The sequence below is a fragment of the Triturus cristatus genome, chromosome 6 (genome assembly GCF_964204655.1).
Source record: "Triturus cristatus chromosome 6, aTriCri1.1, whole genome shotgun sequence".
Classification (NCBI taxonomy): domain Eukaryota; kingdom Metazoa; phylum Chordata; class Amphibia; order Caudata; family Salamandridae; genus Triturus; species Triturus cristatus.
Genome location: NC_140589.1, coordinates 1,122,618,647 through 1,122,641,582, shown reverse-complemented (window position 1 = coordinate 1,122,641,582; position 22,936 = coordinate 1,122,618,647). Strand labels below are relative to the sequence as shown.

At 46.8% G+C, this 22,936-nt stretch overlaps 1 protein-coding gene across 1 annotated transcript in view; it reads right to left on the bottom strand.

Moving 5' to 3' along the window:
• The window catches only part of PGBD5 (piggyBac transposable element derived 5), a 663,155-nt gene that overhangs the window by 60,515 nt on the left and 579,704 nt on the right, over window positions 1–22,936 (bottom strand). Inside the window, exon 5 of the mRNA XM_085612017.1 lies at window positions 14,636–14,833. Within this exon, the coding sequence (XP_085468143.1) occupies window positions 14,636–14,833 (198 nt within the window). The remainder of the gene's footprint in view (window positions 1–14,635; window positions 14,834–22,936) is intronic.

The window sequence follows — 22,936 nt, the reverse complement described above, 5'->3', positions numbered from 1 at the left end:
TCCCTGCACTGTGTAGTTGAGTACATGAGCTCCCCATCCCTGGAGAGACGCGTCCGCTGTCAGTATTATCTGTGGAACAGGCTCTTGGAACGGTCGGCCCTTGCAAAGGTTTTGTGGATTCCACCAATGCAGAGAGTTGTATGCCCGACCGCTCACCAACACTAGGTCTTTTAGTTGTCCGTGAGCCTGATTCCATTGACGTGCTAAGCACTCCTGAAGCGGGCGCATATGTAGTCTCGCGTGTGGGACTATGAAAATGCAGGAGGCCATCATGCCTATCAACTGCATGAACACTCGCGCGGGAAGGGAGTGTTGTGGTTTGAACTTGGAAATCAGCATTTGCATGCTGTTGATTCTCACTAAATTTGGCTGAGCTGTGGCCGCCAGAGTGTCTATGGTCGCACCTAGGTACTGTTGTACGTGTGCGGGTTGGAGATGTGATTTTGGGTAATTTAGTGAGAACCCCAGACTGTGAAGGAGGTGAATGGTGCGGGACATGTGGCTGGCACATTGCTGGGCTGACTTTGCTTGAACAAGCCAGTCGTCCAGGTAAGGGTAGACGTGTATGTGCTGCCTCCGAAGATGTGCAGCCACAGTAGCTAGGCACTTTGTGAAAACTCTGGGTGCTGTTGTCACGCCGAAGGGGAGGACTTTGAATTGGTAGTGCTGCCCCTGAACAGTGAACCTGAGGTATTTTTTGTGTGAGGGGTGAATGGGTATGTGGAAATAAGCATCTTTGAGGTCCAGTGTGGCCAGGAAGTCTCCCTGCTTGAGCAGCGGGAGGACTTGCTGTAGGGTGAGCATGTGGAAATGCTCGGAGAGAATGTAGCGGTTGAGGGGTCTCAGGTCTAGTATAGGTCTGAGTGACCCGTCCTTTTTCGGTATTAAAAAATACAGGGAGTACACCCCCGTACATTGCTCGTGGACGGGTACGACCTCTATTGCGCCTTTTAGTAGCATACTTAGCACTTCCTGCTGTAAGAGCGTTAAGTGCTCTGAGGACATAGGACGGTGTTTTGGAGGTATTGTGGGTGGAGTTGAGGTTAATTCTAGGCAGTAACCGTGTTTGACAATATCTTTGACCCACCTGCCCGTGGTGATGGAGTTCCACGTGGACAGGAACCTTTGTAGCCTTCCCCCGACAGGTGTTATGTGGTCGGGAGGAAGGGAGAGGGCGTCACTGTTTGTTCTTGGGGGAGGACCTGGTGTTGCCGTATCCGCGTCCTCTGCCCTTTGTGCTTGAGCCATGATATCCACCCCGGGTGTTTTTATCGTAGGAACTTTGTGTGTTTCCCTTGTTGTAGGTTTGCTGTGACCCCTGTCCTCTACCTGCTCCTCTATTTCCGGGGCGACGAAAGGAGCCGCTCCGAAAGGACTGCGTTTGGAGAGCCCCCATGGACTTTGCAGTGTCTGTGTCCTTTTTTATTTTCTCTAGGGTGGTGTCAACCTCTGGCCCGAATAAGTAGTCGGGGTTGACAGGTTGGTTGAGGATGTTATTTTGTACCTCAGGTTTGAATCCGGAGATTCGTAACCAGGCGTGTCGTCGCAACATGTCGCTAGTGTTTATGGCTCTGGCAGCTGTATCCGCGGCATCCAGTGCACACTTAATGGATGCGTTTGTGAGGAGTTGTCCCTCCCTGATGAGGATCTCTGCTCCCTCTTTGAATTGGTCAGGGAGATGTTGGAGTAATGTTTCTAATGTGTCGTAGTGTGCTCGATCGTAGCGAGCGAGGAGCGCCTGAGTATTGGCAATACGCCATATGTTAGCTGCTTGGGCCACAACCCGTGTGCCGGAGGTCTCTAGCACCTTGGACTCTTTGTCCGGGGGAGGAGCATCCCCTGTCGTTTGCGAGTGTGCCCGTTTGCGAGCATTCGCAACTACTATGGAATCCAGAGGTAACTGGCCTCTAATGTAGGTAGGGTCCCCAGGCGCCGACCTGTATTTCTTGTCGATCCTGGGGTTTATTACTCTTGCCCTGGTGGGTTCTTTAAAGATGTCCTTTGCTGGTTTGAGGACACCTTTCAACATGGGTAGAGTTTTTATATTCCTTTCTGAGGATGCGAAAGTATCCATGAGGAAGTCGTCCTCGACGGTGTCAGAGTGGAGTTGCACGCCATGATTGGCCGCAGCACGTTCAATGAGGGCGTTGAATGCGGCAGTGTCCTCTGTGGGAGACGTTTTCGCTCCATATAATTGCGGGTCCTGTGTATCCATAGGTGCACCCGGGTCTACAGGGTCATCCCAAGCTTGGCCAGGGTCCTGTTGGCCTTCAGGGTCCATCTCTCCGGGGTAGGGGACGTGGTCACTTATGTAGTCCTCCAAAACGTCTGTTTCGGAGTGTGTGGGAGAGAAGGACTGTGGATCTTGGTAAGAGGAATGGAGAGGTTCGTAAAGAACTGGTTCCGAAGCCACTGGCAGCTTTTTCTTAAGCGGGATCCGGTAGGAGTCCAAAGCTGGCTCGGAAGTTATTCTCCTCTTGTGGAGCATCATTCTGCCGGTGTCGGCGTCGATGATGTGTGCTGGTGACGTCTCTGTAGGAGAGCGTTCGGCAGGCATGATCGTGGTGTGGGTGACACGTGTTCTGATTTGGAACAGTTTTGGGGCCGTGGATGGCGGCAGGCCAAAAGTGATGTTGGCTGGTGCCGGAGAGGCTGTTGGAGCTTTTATCGGCCCGGAGCCTGACGTGTCCTGGAGGACTGCCTTGTGTTTGATGCGTTGCAAGGACGCAACAACTGGCCGCACCTGGAGCGCCATCGGTTCTTTGGCGCCGACCGGTTCTGTAGAGGCGGGCGTGGACTTCTTCGGCGCCACTGGGTCATCGAGTCGAGGAGCGGTAGTAGCCGTCGACGTCGTCGATGATTGTGCCTTTGGTGGTGCTGTCGAAGCGGTGTGAGACGCAGCAGCCAGTTTGACCTTTGTGGCCGGAGCCGATTGTTTCGGTGCCGGGAGCCGAGTAGGTTTGGCGGCACCGAAGGTCTTTTTCCGTGTGTCGGCGCCGACGTCGGCTGCTGCAAGCTCGGCACCGAAGTCTCGTTTGGTGCGGTCGGTGCCGACGGGTTTGGCTGGCGTCGAAGGTGTGGTGGGCTTCGATCCGATCAGCGTCACTTTTGATTTCGGTTTTTGATGAACCAATACAGCTTTCGGTTTCGGTTTCGAAGAAGGGAAACCAGCCGTTTTGGGTAGTAATGGCTGCCGCTGAATGTCCGAGGCCGGGCCAGAGGGCGGGGCCGAAGAACTGCGGGATATGTCTTGGGTAAGGCCCGAAGGCGATCCCTCGACCGGAGCCATAGACTGGCGCACTGGGATATCCTCAGTCTGTACGGGTAGGCCTTGCTCGTCACCGGAGCTACTCTCTTCGGCCCCTAAGGCCTCATCGTAGTCTCCTACCTCGGTGTCGGCTTCATCTCTGTGAAAGAGTCGTTCTTTGATGTCTTCCGATCCGGAGTCGTGTTCGGAAGCGGGGCTGGAGGGTAGGTTCTCCACGTCTTCGACATCTTCGTCCTCGGCGCTGAAGATGTTGGTCGGGGCCGGTGCCGCTTGCTGCGCTTCGAGTCTCGCTGCTCGGCGATTCCGGAGAGTCTTCTTGGATCGGAATCGGGCACAGGCCATACATGTGGACTCGTCGTGATCCGGTGAAAGGCATTTGTTGCACACCGGGTGGACGTCGACATGGGGATATTTCGCATTGCATACAGGACACCGCTTGAATGGTGTCCTCGATTCCATCGTCGATGTCGGGTCGATGGTCGGGTAAGATGCGAAAAAAGTTGTTCTTGAAGTTAGTAAACTAACAAAGATACTATCGATACCGATCGGGAACAGTACCGACGCGAACTAAAGGCCTTTTGGCCTGGAAAAAGTTTTTCCTAACTTGAGTCAAGATAAGCACATCCGAACCCAATGGCGGAAAAAAACAATCTGAGGATGGAGAGGATGCCCATGCGCACTGTAGTCCAGGGGAGGAGTCACCTATCCCAGGATACTTCGAAGACTCTTCCAGGACAACAACGTGCAAACATCCGGACCCAACACTAGGCGGCGATCTATGCACAGATATGAATTCAGCAGCCCACATGCCTCGAACACAAGGAAATGTTTACACTATGATTATCGAAGGCAGTCCAGCTTCTTCATGCGCCGCACGCTGCAGAGTAACTATGTTACAATGACACCTTTTAAGGAAAACTCTCCAATTCCATTTCTTGAATATCCTTAGAAGAAGCTGCAAGGTTGTCCATCCACTGTAAGGGGTCAGGAGGAGGAGGAGGGAGCGGGAGGGAATACGCAATGAAATACGCCGCCGGAACTGAACACGAGCAGGAAAGAAATAAAAACAAGCACGTGGGCACCATTTAAGAATGCTGTGCTTTCAAACACTGCAAATTAATCTGTACACATAGACGATGGTTTCGGTCTCAAGAATCCCTCCGTACCACAAATGCACATGGATGTGGATGCCTGGGTAGGCCCCAGGGGCACCCGAGAGTGCACAAAGAACACAGGAGCCCACAAGGAGGTACCTGCTTGTGCCCCGTGGGAAAGGTGGAGTGCATGTTCCATTGGAGAGTGAAACGGACCCAGGCACACCCGGTCTGGCAAGCGGCTGAGCTCTTCGCTAATCTGGCAGCACTGCAGAGGCAAAACTAGTACTTTGGAAGTAGTTAACAAGCGGAACTAGCAGATCTTTGTGGAGACGAGGTCTTATGAGCAGGAAAAAAAGAAATAAAATAGTCCCCCAATAGCGTAAAGATTCCGTACTAGGTCAATGCTCCAATTGGGAGGACATGAAAGACAAAAGGGAGGGACAAGAGGAAGGATTGACCACCAGCAAGCAAAATTTTTCGAAGGACACGGAAACATACAAATGAAAGCAGTGGGCAGGCTGTAATCCCACAAAGAAGTATATATATGGAAGTATATACTAAAGTATATACATGAGGTCTTCAATGCTTGACCTAAAAACAGCGAAAGAAATTAACAAGCAAACTAACATTAAAAACTCAGACACACTACCACTGTCTAGAATTTATACAAACGGATCTGCCATCACCAAAGCTTTCACAAATGCATATGGCATTCCAAATAACTGAAGACAACTAAACAGACCTGAGTAAATTCATACTGCTGCAAAAAGAGTAATGAAAGTCTGCTTTTTCCAAATTGACATTTCCCAAAAAGTAGTTTAATGAAAATGAATTTGAGAACATTATAAAAAAGAGCAAAAAAATATAAAGTGCAGCATGGATTGGTTCGAGATTTATTCGCAGGGACACTCAGCGAGCACTCTCGACCAGTTTTTCTATTGAAGGAATGTTAGAATCCAATGCACAATATTAACTCTGAATCTGGATATGTGGTCAGAGAAATACACTTAGCCAGGTATATCGTGTCCATTTCCCTCAATGGTTTCATCCCCAGTTTAGACGAGAAGTAGAACAGTGCTGAGATTGCTTACAGAAACTGATTGTACCTAATAATGATTTGGTGTTTCCAGGTGCCGCCTGAGTCAAATTGAACCACCTAAATAGGAAAAGGCTTCAGTCTTTTTGAGCTGAACATCATTCAAAGCAAAATGACAGGGGGTTGAAGGATAAAACCCACAGATCATAGTAAAAGTCTTATTGAAACTTACTTTGAGGTATAGGGTTCGCATAAACTCAACAAGGGTATTTAAAAAGTTGGAGTGCTTTGAAGGTAAGGGCCATTAAGAGTGCGCCATCCAAGGGTAACAAGATGGGTACAGGGCGATGAAGAATCTGGGCTCATGTCCTGGACTCTTTCAATCAACAACCTTTGTTAGAGTTTGGGTGCATTTATATTTTTGTACATCATTACCAATGTGCAGAATGTAGGTTTACTCTTGATTACATATGAACACACTGATGTAATGCTATCATTTTAAAACAAATTTCCTATGACCCGTAGGAGTGTGTTTTCTTAGCTCATGTTAAATAAGTCTCAATTTGGGCTGGATTGACATCTTTTTCAAAATGGATGTCCTATGACATGTAGGTGTGTTTTCTTAGCTCATGTTAAATAAGTCTCAGCTTGGGCCTGGTTGCCACCTTTTTCAAAATGGATGTCTCCCCCTGCAGATTTTACTGTTTGTAATTTCTGCAGCACACAGTTAAGCAGAGTTGTGTTCGTTTATTTCCACTGACGTTGTTCTTGCTGTTCTGGATAAAATCTTCCTAACTTAGTCACAAAAAAGTATCTTTCTCCAGGACCTTCCAATTGCTCATTGTATCCCATTCAATCATAATAGTTTGCTGCTGTTCATGCAACTAATTTGTCCTACTATTTCTGTATGACATTAACATAGAGCCGGCAGAATCAATCATGTAGTGGGATAGAACTTAGGTACTAAGACAACATGACGTTTATCAAAACTGTGCTCTGATCTGTTGAGAATGTTATACTTTTGATTATACCACGATTATTTAAAAGTTTTAGTGAATTAATATGTGAAAATAGTTTATATAAATCCTCGATTTTGGCGTGAGCCAGAAGACTTTCCTGAAGACTTAGATTCTGCTAGGGATGCTTTTCCATTACTCTTTCGATTTTGCTGTTCATTTGAACTTAGAATATTTCTGGTTTTGTGCTCCTCTGGAATGCTCTATTTGATGAGAGCCTTCACTGCAATGATTTTATGATAACTCTGTACCTCATTCTTTTAATTTTTGTTTGAAACGTTTCCGTTTATTTTGCTGATTAAGAACTCAATTCATGAGTGAGCCTAAGGTGAATATATTTTTGATGTGTTGGGAGGTGCCTTACCTCAGGGACACATCACCTCATGGAATTCTGTGTAACACCGTCTCTGATTCATCAACCTATGGGCGTTCTGTTGAGGTAAAGTTCTGAGGTGTACGTTTTTTCGGGGTTCCCCGCACCCACAACTCTGAGTTGTTAATATAGAGTGAAGAGGAAGGGCACATGGACACATCCTTGCCAGACCCCAATGGCAATACTAAACATTTTGGAGAACTCTCCATTATAGTCACTTCTAATTTTGTCAGTTGTCCATAAATATATTTCTCTTACGAGTTTAATGAATGTCAGGTCCAGCCCCATGTTCACCATCAAAATCCAGAGTTTATCATGAGAAACACAGACAAAGGCACTTGACAGGTTCATGAACCCAAGGAAGATTGTGCTGTTCTTGACCACTATTTACCTGTTAATTAATAAATTCAAATTGAGAAGTTGTTCAACCCTACCAATATCTCTGCAAAACCTATATTGGGTGTCTGTCAGGACATGATGTTCTTTTGCCTGTTTTTCCAACATGACGAGCAGTATTGTTCCCATGACCTTCACCAGAGCATGCAAATGGGAAATGAATCGATAACAGCTATGGTCAACACAATTTCCCTTTTTAAAAATTGGAATAATTAAAGATTTTGACCAAGTGGCCAATTTATCTCTTTCACAGATTTCAAAACATTAGTGAGGAGTGGGAGTGGTCCCCATGAATCAATGTGTGTCTTAAAAAGATGAGCAAGAATATAATCAGGCCCAGATGCTTTGCCATTTAGGCTTTCATTTACTGATTGAAAGTACCTCAGTAACAGGGAACTGGTGAGGAACTGAGTCCTTAGATTGAGGCTGAGCACTGATGTCAACCCTTGATATAGAAGAGCCTTGCACAATTCTTTGTGGGGCAGCATATAGTGGAGCATCTAACTCTCTAATGTAAGTAAGGCGATAACCTGCCAAAGGTCTGAATTGCCTTAACATTACTGGCAGCCATTAATGACTCCATTGTTTTATGCCTATTTTTGAAAGCACGTTTATACTTCCTCCTTCATTCTCCAAGAAATACCTTGGATCTAATTGGCTAATTTCGGGCCACCTTTAGGGTAGCATGAACAGTTATGGTTGTGCCAACCCATGGACTTAGTGTCTCTTTCGTTCAATTCTATCATACGTTTTCCCTAAATATAGCAAGTTCATTTAGACAAGCATCAAAATGGGATTTATTAGCCTTCATTATCTAGTTTAAAATTCCTCTGGATCAACTCTGTTAAATTTAATTCTATGTCAGGACTGGAGGCGAGAATTATGCCTTCTCTCTTCGCTTTATTCGAATAGCAGCATATTGAAAGATTAACAAGGACTACGTTTCCCATGAACCATAGGGAAAGGTAGTAAACAGCCAATCCTATTTGGACAATAATGTCCAATCAGGGGCCTCCTAGCCCAACACAGTCCTCTGTTAGTGTCCCTTTGCTCTCTTTCTTCGCTGCTATGCAGCCAGATAAGTACCCTTCAGTCTTCCTTAACTGTTTGGTGCTGTTTCTTGAACAATGTGTTAGAGTTTATGCTTGACGTTTTATGACGATGTGAGAATTTATGCTAATAGCCATACACTTCCATTGCGGTCGCATGTGCTTAGTGCGCACTTCGCGCCCGTTCTGTGTGTTTTCTTGTCAGCATTTGATTCTCTGTAAGTGCGTGTGCTTGCCGCTGCGTCGGCGAGTTAATTTCTCTTGTTTTTTTGATCACCGCGGGAACGGGTTTCCCGTTCCTAGGCGGTCTTTTGCTGGCATTGGGCTCTGTGGACCTCCCACAGCTAGGAGGCGTGGGAGGCAGCGACGAGTGCCGCATGCTGTTTGAGTCCTCCTCAGACGTTCAAACAGTGCGCACGCATTCTGGAGCCTCTGGCCTGAGGGAGACGCCCGTCCCGGGTCCATAGGCGGTGAGCGGCCCTCATTTATCAGCGCCGACCGCCCGTGCAAACTTGAACGCTCTGTTTTCCCTGCCTGATTTTAAACTGGAAACAGAGTCTGTATTTACTTAAGTGAACGCCCCCGATTGGGGTCCGTAAGTGGCCATAAGGCCTTTTGGGGGGGCATTACCAAGGCCAATTTTTCCGGTCATAGGATTAATATACCCTCTTATTTATATTTGACTAGCCAGCACTTCAAGTCTCCTGGGGCCAGAACCCCTCTAGATTGCAGTGCATCCGCCCATATTGCAGACTGCCACCCAGTCCTCACAGAATTTAGGCCTTGAGTTATGGTCTGGTGGATTACCACCCCGTAATTTTTGCTTTGAACTTCTTTGGTTTTCTAGCACTATGGAGCACTATGATGATTATCAGGAGGAGGAAGACCCGATAGCTGATATGCCTTGGGGCGATGCATTCTATGAGGCTGTTGACAGCTCAATCTACCGGACGGACGATGAGGCCATCACTCCTTTAGAGGAGAGGCTCTCTCGCCAGATTGCTCAAGCATTTGAAAGGCTTACACCCCAATCTCTTGCACCCCCTCCTGCCCTGGTCCCCGTGGGCCCAGGAAACCTTGGCTCCCCGCCTTCTAAACGACCCTGAGACTCCGGGGTGGACCTCGATGCATTCGCAAGACTTAAACAAGCTTTTTCGGATAGCCAAACTGCCCTACCTGCAGGGTCTCCCCCTGCTCCTCCACCGGCTACCCCTACCACTGACCCAGCTGCGGCAGGAGATGCGGATTGAGATCCGGCCCTTTCCAGACCCTGGTTCCCATCCCGTCCTTCCCAAACCTCTCAGAGCACCTCTGATATGAACGATCCCAACAACATCGTCCACCCGCGCTCTTCAGAGCCCCGTCCGATAAGGTCGCTTCTTATGTAGTTGGACACATCCGTAGGCCTTTGGAAAAAGAGGCACGCAACTGCTTACGGGCGGAGTGTCCCTGCCCATCTCTTGAGGGGAAGGTGGCCCTTACACCAGAAATTGATCCCCGCATGGCCACCTTCCTTCAGAGGTTTATTAGGGATCCTAAAAAAGGGATTGACAGATCATGAAGGGCATGTCAGGATAAACTCCTGGGTGCCCTCTGGCCCATTACAAAGATCCTCGACATGGCTGAGGAGGCCAAGGAGTCAGGCTCCATCATTCACCAGAGACCCTGTCAGGCTGGGCCCAGAGGGCCGTGATATTTTTGGGCAACGCGAACTGTGCCCTTTCAACTGAGCGCCACCGTTCCCTTCTTATCAAGATCGACCCAAAATTGGGGCATCTGGTGGACTCGGAGGCAGACGCTATTCCCCAGGGATGCCTTTTTGGCGAGCCTTTCGTGAAAGAGCTCGGAAAGTTTGTCAACACTTTCACGTAGCTCGACAAGGCACAGTCCACGATTAAAAAGGTTTTCCCTCGTGATTTTCACTGGGCTGGCCGAGGCAAGGGCTGCTCGGCCAGTCGTCAACCCCATCAGAACAACCAGAGAGGCTCCAGACAGTACCAAGATCAGTCCCGCTTCAGGAACTTTAATCCCACCAGAGAACGCCGCGGCAAAGGAAAAGGTTTCAGAGGAGGAGCGGCCCTCAAGCCCCGGTGAGTGTTCTCCATTCTTCCCAACTAAAAATAGGGGGGCAGCTGGCGAATTTTTCCTGGGCTTGTTTGTCCATCACACACGACGCGTGGGTGCTGCAAACAGTGCAGGGGTTTATATATAGAATTCATGGGGAATCCGGTTCAGCAGTCCAATATTAAAAAGAATCCCCAGCGTTTTCACAAAATGTAAAACCCTCCAGTGGGCCTCGAGAAAGTGGTCTGTAATTAATGGCAGCCGTGGGGGAGAGCACCATCACTGATCGAAGTGAGGCGGAGCCAGGAACCATATCCAGGCAGAGAAGCACAGCGAGCCAGAAAGGAAGAGAATCCTCCCAGGCAGCTCCAGACCCTACTATAGGGGATTAATTCGTTTTAAAATACAGGAGCGCGAGTGGCCCACTTAGGGAAAATAATTGTACTTTGCCTAGGGACTCAATATCCCAGCATGCATTCCAACAGGAAGTTGTACCAAACCAGCATGCACTCCAACAGGAAGTTGCACCAAGCCAATCAATTTAAAGGCACTGAGCCAATAGGAAAGTACTCACTGCGCTCCATGTGTACATATTGCCCTGGAAGAAGAGGTCTTTACCTCGAAACGCGTCGGCATGAGTGAGAGAGTTCGGGAGTGTTGGAGGAGGTTGAAGAGATGCAAGCTGTCGTGTGCCTCCCTAAGATCTGGATGCTTTGGAGAGGAATGTTGAACGCGGCTGTCCTGCCGTGGGGGAGAGCACCATCACTGATCGAAGTGAGGCGGAGCCAGGAACCATATCCAGGCAGAGAAGCACAGCGAGCCAGAAAGGAAGATAATCCTCCCAGGCAGCTCCAGTCCCTACTATAGGGGATTAATTTGTTTTAAAATACAGGAGTGCGGGTGGCCCACTTAGGGAAAATAATTGTACTTTGCCTAGGGACTCAATATCCCAGCATGCATTCCAACAGGAAGTTGTACCAAACCAGCATGCACTCCAACAGGAAGTTGCACTAAGCCAATCAATTTAAAGGCACTGAGCCAATAGGAAAGTACTCACTGCGCTCCATGTGTACATATTGCCCTGGAAGAAGAGGTCTTTACCTCGAAACGCGTCGGCATGAGTGAGAGAGTTCGGGAGTGCTGGAGGAGATTGAAGAGATGCAAGCGGTCGTGTGCCTCCCTAAGAGCTGGACGCTTTGGAGAGGAATATATATATATATATATATATATATATATATATATATATATATATATATATATATATATATATATATACACACATTCAAATTATCCCACTGACTTCCAGGGCTGGAAGTGCACAGAGATGAGCATGAAATCCCCTTACAAATCTTTGTTACAATTGATTCTAAGATCATTTAGCTCAATATCTAACCTTTAAGTGACTTCACTTTTATGTTAATTAAAGATGTTATTGTAGTGATTAACAAAAACCATATGAACACCCTCCTGGAAATCAAGACTAATGATTTGGTTAACAAATAAGAGCGCCTACAAGATATTTTACAATCAGACATGATGGCGGGGCAAGTAGTGACATCAAGAGCAGACTGAACAAGGCAAAGAATGCCTTCAGGAATCTGCATAAGGTGGGGTGGTCTTTACAGTACAGCAACAACATCAAGTTGCGGCTTTACTAGAGCTAAGTTCTGTCCACCCTCTTGTATGGATCAGAATGCTGGTGGATGACAAAAAGCAACTACACCAATCTGTCAGCTTTCCACACCTGTAACCTGAGAAGAATCTTGTGCATTTTCTGCCTGCGAACGATCTCCATCCAGGAACTGCTCACCAAATGCAGGCAAGAGAGCATGGACACCATTATTAAGAGGAAAAGATGGAGACAGATAGTACACACCATCAGAAGAGAACAAGACTTTCATCACAAGTACAGCTCTCCACTAGACCCAAGAAGGTAAGCGGAAGAGGCAGGCCAAAGAACAACTGGAGGTGAACTGTGGAAACAGAAATGAAGACTCTGAGCCACAGCTAGGGCACTGTACAAAACGTGCCGAAGACAGACAGAAGTGACAGACAGAAGTGAAGATACTTTGTTGCTGCTCTACATGTCAGTTGGCATAACAGACAGTAAGAAAGTATTAGATATTTAGTCACCATCACAGGCACTGGGGTGGAGATATGTACTAATAGGTCCCCTTTGCCGAAAGGCAGGCAGATGAAAGGTTGTGTACGGCCCACATTTCCTGGTAACAGAGGATAGGATACCTTGCAGCCATCCTTCAGTGTTTAGTTTGCTTTTACGACCATCCGCATTCCAGTAAAAGGTCAAATTAAAAGCAGGGTGTTCTCATATACTGGGCCAAGATACCACTGACCTCCATACATTTATTCATTTTATTCGAAGGCTAACAAAAGGCTCCTAGGGGAGCCTCAAGGCGCTCAGTGTGCACAGTCTGAATGTACTAGAACATATAATGATTGGACCTGCCCGATGCTATGACAATCTTGGAGGATAAGGCTCAATTACTTAAGTTTGACTGCTCCACACTACATCCCGACTAGAAACCTACTCAATGTCCGCACGACACATAACCGAACATACTTTCTAAAGGCTGACATGCTGCTAGATCCTTCAGGGTCTACGGCCCTAAACTCTGGGACTCTTTCAAACCTCATCTAAGAGCTGAACTGAAATACATGTACTTTAGGATTTGTGCTAGCAATAAATATAGTCCCTCTCAACCCTGTACATGACAGATAATCAACTAGAGACTAAGAGCTTCTTCATGAGGAATTAACGTAGGGCAGCGCTGCAATGCTTCTTGCTGCGCTGCCCTACACCAATGTGAAAGCGCAGGAATGCACTGTATTTATGAAACAACGTGCATTCCTGTCCTTTCCCCCTGCGCTGGCGCACAATTTGCTGCCTAGCGCCAAAGTAAACACCCTTGCACCATGGTGCAAGTGTGCCTCCGTTGCAGGCAGGATTGTTTTTGTGCAGGAAGGAGAACCTTCCTGCATAAAAATAATCCTGATAGGCCTTTTCTTCTTTCTATGTGCGCAGCAGAATGCAGCACACATGGAGAGATGACAAAATTAGGAGAAAAAAAATATTTCTCCCAGTTACGCCGGGAGGCGTAAGGTTTTGTCGCTGCCCTCGGTTTACGAGATTAAGTAAATCTGGGGCAGCGTCAAAATCTATGGGTATTGCGTGGGAAAACCTACTGCAATGTCTCCTTGACGCTGAGTAAGGCAAGGCAGCGACTTGCGCTGTTTTGTCTTACTCTATATCTATGATGCCATGCCATGCAGAGTGGCTTTGTGTCGCCTCATAAATATGATTGAGAGGCTTGCTATGCGAGCAACAAAAAAAGTGATGCTCCGGCGGTGCAAGCCTCTCATGAATAATCCCTGAAATGTTTTATTTTTTCAACCACTACAAAAACATTTTTCCATTGCGTAAACTTTTACCTCTCACTTTTCCTTTCACACCATGCAGCAGCACTTTATCCAGCCTTTTTACATAAGGAAATATAAATGCACTTCTAAGGTGGGAAACAAACTGCCAAGTGTTTGTGTTCACCACGTTATACATACCAATTACCCTTGAACTCCCACTTTCCCACCCCTGCTCATACTAACTGTGAATGTAAATAATCCGCAGTCTTTGCATCTATACGTCTCATCTGCAAGGTCATTTTTCACCATCAGATCATTTTTTCAAATTAAGTTCCCCTCCCCCTCATGATTCATTTTTGGTCACAATCTTTTTTTGTATGATTAAAAGCATTTAAAATGTACAAAAATGAAAAACGAAATATATGTGTGTTGTTTGACTTTATTTTTAAGGAACTGATCTGGCATTCTGCCGAAGAGGTTGTTTCATATACGCGCCCGGGCAATGGATAGTGCTCCAAATGTACAGATTTAGCCTCAAATCTTGTAGCAGGAGTCTAACTTCTGGGGATCTTAATCTGCAGCTCGGTTGATATTTGTTACCTCTGTGTCATCCTCGTCTCAGTCCTTACCGTATAGGGAGACGCATCCAATCCCCCCAACAGACCTTTTTAAGCTTTACTTCAGAAGAGCACCAAACATTTTATTTTTAGCCTTTCTCCCACCTTTACAAACCAGGCACCACCACTTTCTTATAACCTTCCACATCCTCCCTTCAGTGGACCTGGTTTGTTCGGTTTCTTTTGGAAACGGCACCTGTATGGCGAGGATATTCATCAAGTGAGCGTTTTTCGAATTAATATCCTTACTTTGTGAGTGTGTTGCTCTGCTAAAGCTTCAAAACGTACAGCAGGTTAATATTTTGTCAGGAATCGGAAATGACTTCTTTCAGCCCACCTACCTTTCTTAATTGGTGAGAAGGCATTAGTCAGAAACCGGAAATGACCCTTATTGTACCAGCAGATTACAGACATGTCGCCTTTCATCTTAATTGCGTAGTGCCCGCGTGACTGGGGGACATCCGGGTTATTCAGCATGGACAGAGGTAGACCAGTGCAGTCACTCTTCCTGGAGCTCAGCAATCCGCAGCAATAAATCTCTGTGATGAGGAAAACACCCTTTAGAATATTACAGAGAAAGTCATGGGAGTAGAAGCAACAAAAACAACATCCTGTTTTTATATAGAGGACACATTGCGTTATAGGTTTAATGGGTGCATTTTATTCTTGTAACGGATTTACTGGTCCTCAATTTATTATTCTAGATCTGAAGAGTACACAGATATCACTGACTGTGCAGGATGCTGGCCCTCTCGCTGACAATTAGCACCCTGGGAGGCAAGCAGAGAGGTTCATTTGTGGGAAATACCTCCAGATATAGTTAGGATGATAGGTTTACCTTAGCTGTGGTGTACTGGTCTGCAGTGGCGGCTCCTCTGCAAAGGCGGAGGAGCGTCGCCTCACTGCCATCCAGCAGGCAAAAAAAGGAAAAAATAAAATGATAATAACTTAAAGTTATTATCATTTTATTTTGTCCTGCTGCGGCAGCTTGCGTGATGGGGCGGGGCTGAAGAGCAGGGGAGGAGGGTACAACCCTCTAAAGTGCGCAATGACGGTTTGGTCGTCCCTCTCGGGCTCCCAAAATCAGTCATGCTCACTTTCTCCGTTCTCCATGCAGGCTGCACCACCCGCGAGTCGTGCCGGCCGCCACTGCTGGTGTGCACATTTCCGGTGTTCTGGCGGTACTTGTTGGCACCTTCCCCAAAACGTTTAAAAAAAAAAAAAACGTTGTTGCATATGGTCTAATTTTCTACTCTCAGCAAAGCGAAGGATGGAGCCAGGACATATTGGAAACAGAAAGCTGTCTTCCTGGTACGCAGTGCCAGTTTTCGGTCCTGGCGCACAGCTGACTAAACAAGTATTGCAAAAAGCCAATAGGTCTGGCCTTTAGGACCTATTAACTCTGCCAATGGCTTTTGGAGATGATGTGCAGCATAAAAAAAGTAGTTCCCTAAAGGTGAACAATGAGGATACAAGCCAGCCAATTAAAAGGGTGGTTAAAAAGCTATGTGCAAGGGGTCGGACAAACACAAAAAGAGAAAAGCAGGCCAACACAAACCAATAAATAAGAAGCAAGCAAACGAGAATGACAATAAAGTCAACCAATGGTAACCAAGTGTCTGTAAGCCCACTGCAAGTTCTGGGTAAGCCCACAATAAGTCTCAAGTCACCAGACATCTTGCGATATTTGGTAGGCTAGCCCTAAAAAAGCTGCTAACCTGTCACCTCTACGGTGCTTCGATGTGTGGAGAAGTAAGCATGAATGCCATACAATATTCTAATCAGAGTAAGTCCCTGCTCCCACAGCTGAACTGATAATTTTCCATTTCTTATGGATAGGGTTGTTAATGGCCTGGATGGTGTGAATACTGCCCACAGCTGTCATGGAATAAGGGCAGCTAAATATCTGTTCCTTATTTTTTAACTCTCTTGCCTGAATCCTAGGCCCATACTTGCAGGCGGAATTAATTGCCAGCCAGCTGTTGAGAAAAGATCTAAATTAAAATGTGAAATCGAATGCATACTTGCCTTAACACTGTCTTTTCCCTTAAAAAGCAAATAAAATCTACTTCTGAGGACACACGACAAAGTAGTTAAATGAATTAGACCAACTGTTTTGAGTGATCAATTACTCCATCTTCTACCTTAATACCAACCACTATGTGCAAAGAAGGAACAAATAGCAATATTCTCATTCTACACAGAATTAAAATCTTACCCAAGCACAAACAAAAAAAAGCAAATCATGACAATCTGATTGTCATGCGCACTCAAAAAAAGGTTTAACTCTGAAAACATCATAGACTCCCTCGTTCCAGATGGCTACATCATTTTCAGAAAAGATCGATTAGATAAGAAGGGAGGTAGTCTAGCTATCATCATTAAAGACTCAATCCCCAGTAAAATCTTACAATGTCTGGATTTATCATCTTTTTAAAATCTTTTGCAATGTGAATAGATCCAGCAAGGGACTTATTCATGCATCTAATCTACAGACCACCAAAAAAAAATACGGAAACTTCATTGGCCATATAAATGAATACACAGGCCACAACCAATCACTTTCCCCAAACAACATCTATTTAGGGGACTTCATAATGACTGGGGAAACAAAAATTCGATCCTCTATTGAGACATGCTTGACACAGGAAAACTTTTCAATTCATCACAACTCCTGTCAGATTCAACCCACCCCACATCAAAGGCAGAACATTTGTTATAATTATTTCCTCCCTCAAGAGCTTAATCCACTCCAAACTTGAAGAAGTCGATTGATCCGACCCTTTTTTAGGTCTCGGCTAGCGATGGCTGCGCTTGCGCAGTCTCGCTCGCGAGACATAATGACTTGGGTGAAGAGGGGCTTGAACCCGCCCCTCTTCTTCCCTGTTCTCCATTGGCTGGCCTAGTAAATGCTGGCCAGCCATTGGAGAAGAGGTCCCGTCACTCCGATCCTGCCCCGTCCTTTTCGCATCGGGGGGCGTGTTTTTTGCGAGAAGTCTCAGGGAGGAGACAACAGCAAAACACGCCCCCCAATCCGAAAACGAGGCTGCGTTTCTCCGAGGCATATCTTCTCTGCCTCGGAGAAAGGCGGTGGTGTCCCGGCGTTGCTCCCTCACCTGATCGCCTTGTGTAGGACTTGTTACTGGAGCTGTGAACAGAAGATTAATTATGTTGACGGTTTCGCAAAGATGGGCGAATAATTGGGCCTTTTAGGTAAGCCGTAAATGCAAAACTCCCTCCCTCTCAATCTCCCTGTCCCTCCTCGCCCCTTCTCCGGGGCCCTCCGCTCTCCGCTTCGGTGCGCACTCCCTTCCTCTCGTCGCATTTCTTCCCCTTCCTCTCTAATTCACTTCCTCTCCACACGTCTTCTCTCACGCATGCACTTTCACGGGCTCTCCTCTCCGCACATGCCTCCTCTTCGCTCTTCTACTCTCCCAGGTGCGCATCCCTTGTCTCCCATATACTTTCCTGCACGCGCAGTCCTCTCCCCAGCTACATTACCTTCTAAACTCGACGTCTCTCCCACAAGCACAGCTATTCCTCCCCCGCTCCACTTCGATTCCCTTTCTAACCTCTGCTTCTGCCCCACGTGTTCATTTCCTTCTCCCCGCTTCTCTCCACATGGCCATTCACTACTTCAGTCGCTCGGTGTCTTCCATATGCAGTCTTTTCGTCACTGTATTGCTTTTACGAGTGCCGATGTCCTCTGGCTTCCAACGCCTCTCTCACCTACACATGCCCCTCTTCTTGTATCGCAGGGGGGGCAGCTCTCCTCCGTACCTCACTCGCTCCTTTTACATTCCCTCTACTTCTCGTCTACGGACACGTGTCCTTCTTCTACTTCTCCACCACCACAGTATGTGTCTCCACTCGCCCTTGGCACTGGAGAGACTGAAACACATCCTGTGTCATTATGGACACAGTTTCCCGTCCTGTACTTTTGTGTGACCACAATGAAGCGCTATATTTGTTACCAGCAGATAGGTCGCTCTCCCCGAAAAGTTGTCTCAGCCTTTCAGGCTTCTGAAGTCGAAAGTAAGTGCTAAGGATTTGAGCACCATTAGGTATTCAAAGCTCCAAGAAACGATTCCCTATCGAACAAAGATTCAACCCGCAGGTTACACATAACATAGATCTCGGCAGCATCTGCTTATGCCAGAGCACCAGGGCTTCAAAACTGAAGGGGGAGGGGGTTCTCAAAGGGGCGTAACCGATTTAATTAAGGGCGTGACACGCAAACTTAAAATCCATGCTTAGCTTAGTGTGCTGCTACTGGTATTTTACTTCTGTCATTACATCAAAATATATAATGCAGCCAGTAACATTAGGTGACAATGCAGGACATGATACCACCTAAATGGACCTTGTGTTGCAGCCAGCATTGCGAAAATATGGACGTGTGTTTAGAGATTGTTACTGGTTTGTCTTTACTCCCGAGCCGCGTCATTCGACGTAAACCCCAGCCAAGGCACAGTTGTGCTCAGTGAAAGAATAGCCCCCCCCATCTCCTCCCCGATCCATTAAGCAACCCTGCCCCTCCCTTTGTTGGCCTCGCTGTGCTTTCACTTCCGCTCTTTTGGTGTGCTTGCCTTTTGCTCTGCCTTGTTTCCCTTAGTTTTTGCTGTTCTTTAAAACTGTCCCCTTCTCTTCTCAACTCGCCCCAGTTATCCTCCCGTCGCTGATATACATAGCCTTTCCCTGTTTGCTTTCTGGCATCCCTGCTTCCGCCCGCCACTTTAAAAAAAAATATTTCACCAAGTCAAACGCATTTGTTACATCTTTATTTAATGGACCGAAAAGTTATTGGCCACTCTGTGTAACATGATAGCAGCGCCATTACTGAGGCTGCAGGAGCCAAACTGTGCTGAGTTTTTTTCCTCACACTTTTTTTTAAACTATTGCATGCCTTTCACTTGCGCGTGGAATGCATTTAGTACTAGTGTCTTTAACTTAATGTTTTTTGGGGGAGATTACGATTATTTTATTAACGTGTGGTATGCATTTTTTTTTATTTAACGTTCCGTGCTCTCTGATGCATTTCCTGTTGCTGACCAGACCGAGAGTTGGTTGCGGTGTCAATGATGTGGCTACAAATGTACATGGCGGTGGTAGTGCACAGAAAGGTACCTTTGTGAGGATTGTTTGTGTTTGCTCCCGAGCTGCGTCATTCGACGTAAACTCCAGCCAAGGCACAGTTGTGCTCAGTGAAAGAATAGCCACCCCCCCCCCCATCTCCTCCCCGATCCATTAAGCAACCCTGCCCCTCCCTTTGTTGGCCTTGCTGTGCTTTCACTTCCGCTCTTTTCGTTTAGAGCTGCTGCCCTGGGGCAGTGACACAGATGTCCCTCGGAGACAGAGGCGTGGTTTCATCTTCAGAGCCTGTCTGTGCTGCTCTGTCCCACTCCGCATCACTTGGGTTCAGGCCTGAGCAGGAATGCACCCTGCAACAGATGGCAAGGGTCCCATGCCAAGTGTGACACAAGAGCCGTGCCTAGATGTCCCTCGGAGACAGAGGCGTGGTTTCATCTTCAGAGCCTGTCTGTGCTCCTCTGTCCCTCTCCGCATCACTTGGATTCAGGCCTGAGCAGGAATGCACCCTTCAACAGCTGGCAATGTTCCCATGCCAAGTGTGACAAAAGAGCCGTGTCTGGCCATGTGCAAGCTGGGCCCCGGTCCAGGGCGCCTTGCTTCAGAGGGGTGCACTGAGCTTTAAGAGAAAATAGTTTGCGAGATGTCACTGGATTGTTGACTTCACCACCTAACTGGCCCTTTAACATGCTTCCGGGTCACAGCTAAATGGCATCATGCCTCAGCTTACATTGTAACTTTCCTGTTGCGCAATCTGTCCCTGTTTACTTTGCTCCCTCCCGTTATCCATGTTCACTTTGCTCCGGCCCCCTCCCCGCGGTAGTTTGTGTTGCCTTTCCAGACCCCCACCTCCCATTGTCTGTGTTCAATTTCTTCCTGCCCCCTCCCGTTGTTTGTGTTGTCTTTACCTCTGTACCCCCCTACCCATCGTGTTTTCCGTGTTGTCTTTACTCCTGTCCCTCCGGTTGTCTGTGTTGTCTTTACTCCCTCCTCCTCCCGTTGTCTTTTTTGTCTTTACTCCCGAGCCGCGTCATTCGACGTAAACCCCAGCCAAGGCACAGTTGTGCTCAGTGAAAGAATAGCCCCCCATCTCCTCCCCGATACATTAGGCAACCCTGCCCCTCCCTTTGTTGGCCTCGCTGTGCTTTCTCTTCCGCTCTTTTCTTTTAGAGCTGCTGCCATGGGGCAGTGACACAGATGTCCCTCAGTAGGGTAAGTGTTGGATAGTGTAGGGGTTAAAAATTACTATTCTAACTCCAATGGTATGCATTGTAATGGTATGCGTTGTAATGCCTGCGTTGTAGTGACATGCGATGTAGTGTCATGCGTTGTAATGGTATGCGTTGTAATGGTATGCGTTGTAGTGCCATGCGTTGTAAAGGATGTTCCGTTGTAATGCCTGCTTTGTAAGTGTAGTGCGATGTAATAGTTGCGTTGTAAAGGTTGTTTCCCGTCTGGGAGGAGCGTCACCGCAACCTGTGCTGCTTTTGCCTTTAGTCTTTCACGTCTTTAGTCCATGATTTCCTCAATAGCCACTCTAAGATCTGTGTGTGTGTGTGTGCTAGGCTGTGTGTGTGTGTGTGTGGTAGGCTGTGTGTGTGTGTGTGTGTGTGTGCGCCTCTGTGTGGTTGGCTTTTTTGGTAGGTGGCTCTATGCGTGGGTGGCTCTGTCTGTGGGTGGGTAACTGTGTGTGTGTGTGTGTGTGTAGGTGGCTCTGTGTGGGTGGCTGTGTGTGTGGGTGGCTTTGTGTGTGTGGCTCTGTGTGTGTGTGCAAATGCAATAGGTCTCGCATTTGAGAGCGATTAAGCTATTGACATTGAAAATAACAATGCCGTTTCTTTAAATGTTTTAAAAACAAAAACATAAACAAAAATAATGTCATGAGCAGTGCCAATAGCTCTAACTTTAACAATGCCGAGACCATTGCATTGTAAATGCTTGTTATTCATAGCATCATTCAATTTAAGCCTACAAACTGACCTACCACACAAGTGACCAACAAATGTCCAGTTAGGCAATACAGAAACTTCATTAGTGAAGTGCTATCTTCTCTCCTGGTCCCCAAACTTGAAAAACTAAATAAACTCCATGATCCTAACATCATATTTAATAACTAGTCCAAGATTATAGATAACTTCATTGACATCACTGCCCCGATAAAATGGAAACTACCAAGGAACTCACCTCACAAACCATCGTTCAACAAAGAGCTCAGCCACCTGCGAAACAATACAAAATCCTAGGAAAATCCTGGTCTAAAGATAAATCACCTAAAAATAAAAGCAAGCTAAAAGTAGCAAGGAGGGCCAAAAAAGTGCTAGGATGTCATGGAAAAAACTAAGAAGGAAGCTCCTAAAAGGTGGGTTGGCCCTCCCGGATGGTAATTGGTATTTGATGGCTTTCCAATTCAAGGGCATTAGGATGCTGTTGACTACTCCAGAGGAAACTAAGTGGGGTAGAGTGCTGGGGGAAATGGTGCTGGCTGATGGAGGTAGCGGACAAGGAGGGTTTCTATATAGATTTGGGGCCCCAAGGTTTTTTAAACAGGTTCGTCTTAAGGTTCTCAAGACAGCTTTGACTACTTGGTATAAAATCAGGCGTATATGGGGTATAGGTTACTTTTCTGACTTTGCCCCCATTTGGGATTCTCCGGGGACCCCTCCTTATCTGTGTGACAGTCTGGCCACCCCGATCACAAGTGCCGGTCTGGCGAGGTGGTCGAATTTGGTGGATTCAGATGGGATTCTTCCATGGGAGGTTTTACAAGCAAAGATAGGCCCCAGATTTTCCAGGTTCAAGTTTCTCCAATTAAGATCATGGTACGAGACAGAAGCGCCCAAAATCATTGGGAACTGGGATCTTGAACTGTTTCTACAAGACACTTGTCCTAAAAAGAAAGAAATATCTCTTTGGTACACAAGATTCTTAGAAGCAGAGGAAATAGAGGCCCCCTCCCAAATATCAGTTTGGAATCAAACACCACTTGCCAACAGCATAGCAGAATTCTATGAACCATCACTTAAGCTACTTTATAAATATATAAAGCCTGCCAGTCTGAAGAAAAATAATTTTTTGTGGTTGATAGGCTTTATAATACCACGGCCAAGATAGCCAAATTCGCCCCAGCACCGGCGCCAAGCTGTCCTAGATGTAAACTCGCCAACGCCGATGATATTCATATTTTTTTTTAATGCCCGGAGTTAATCCTTTTTTGGAAAAATGTGGGAGATACCTTAACATCTATTTCTATTTCTATTTAGATCCCCACTTGGTGATTTTTGGTAAGAACGACTCTACCAGTGGGGCTCTCACATAAATCCAAATGGGCTTGCTGTTAAATCGGGTGCTGTTGGTGAGGAGGGAGATCTGCATAAGATGGAAGGCTACAACTCCTCCGGGGAGGGAAGATGGCTTAAAGCCGCCTTTAACATGGCACGCTTAGAACAAGACAACAGAGAGGAAAACTTACTTAACACTTGGCTCCCATTGTTAAGTTGGGGTCGGCGCTTATGTCTGATAAATGGCTAAATACAGGTCCTCCCTCCGGGTCCTAT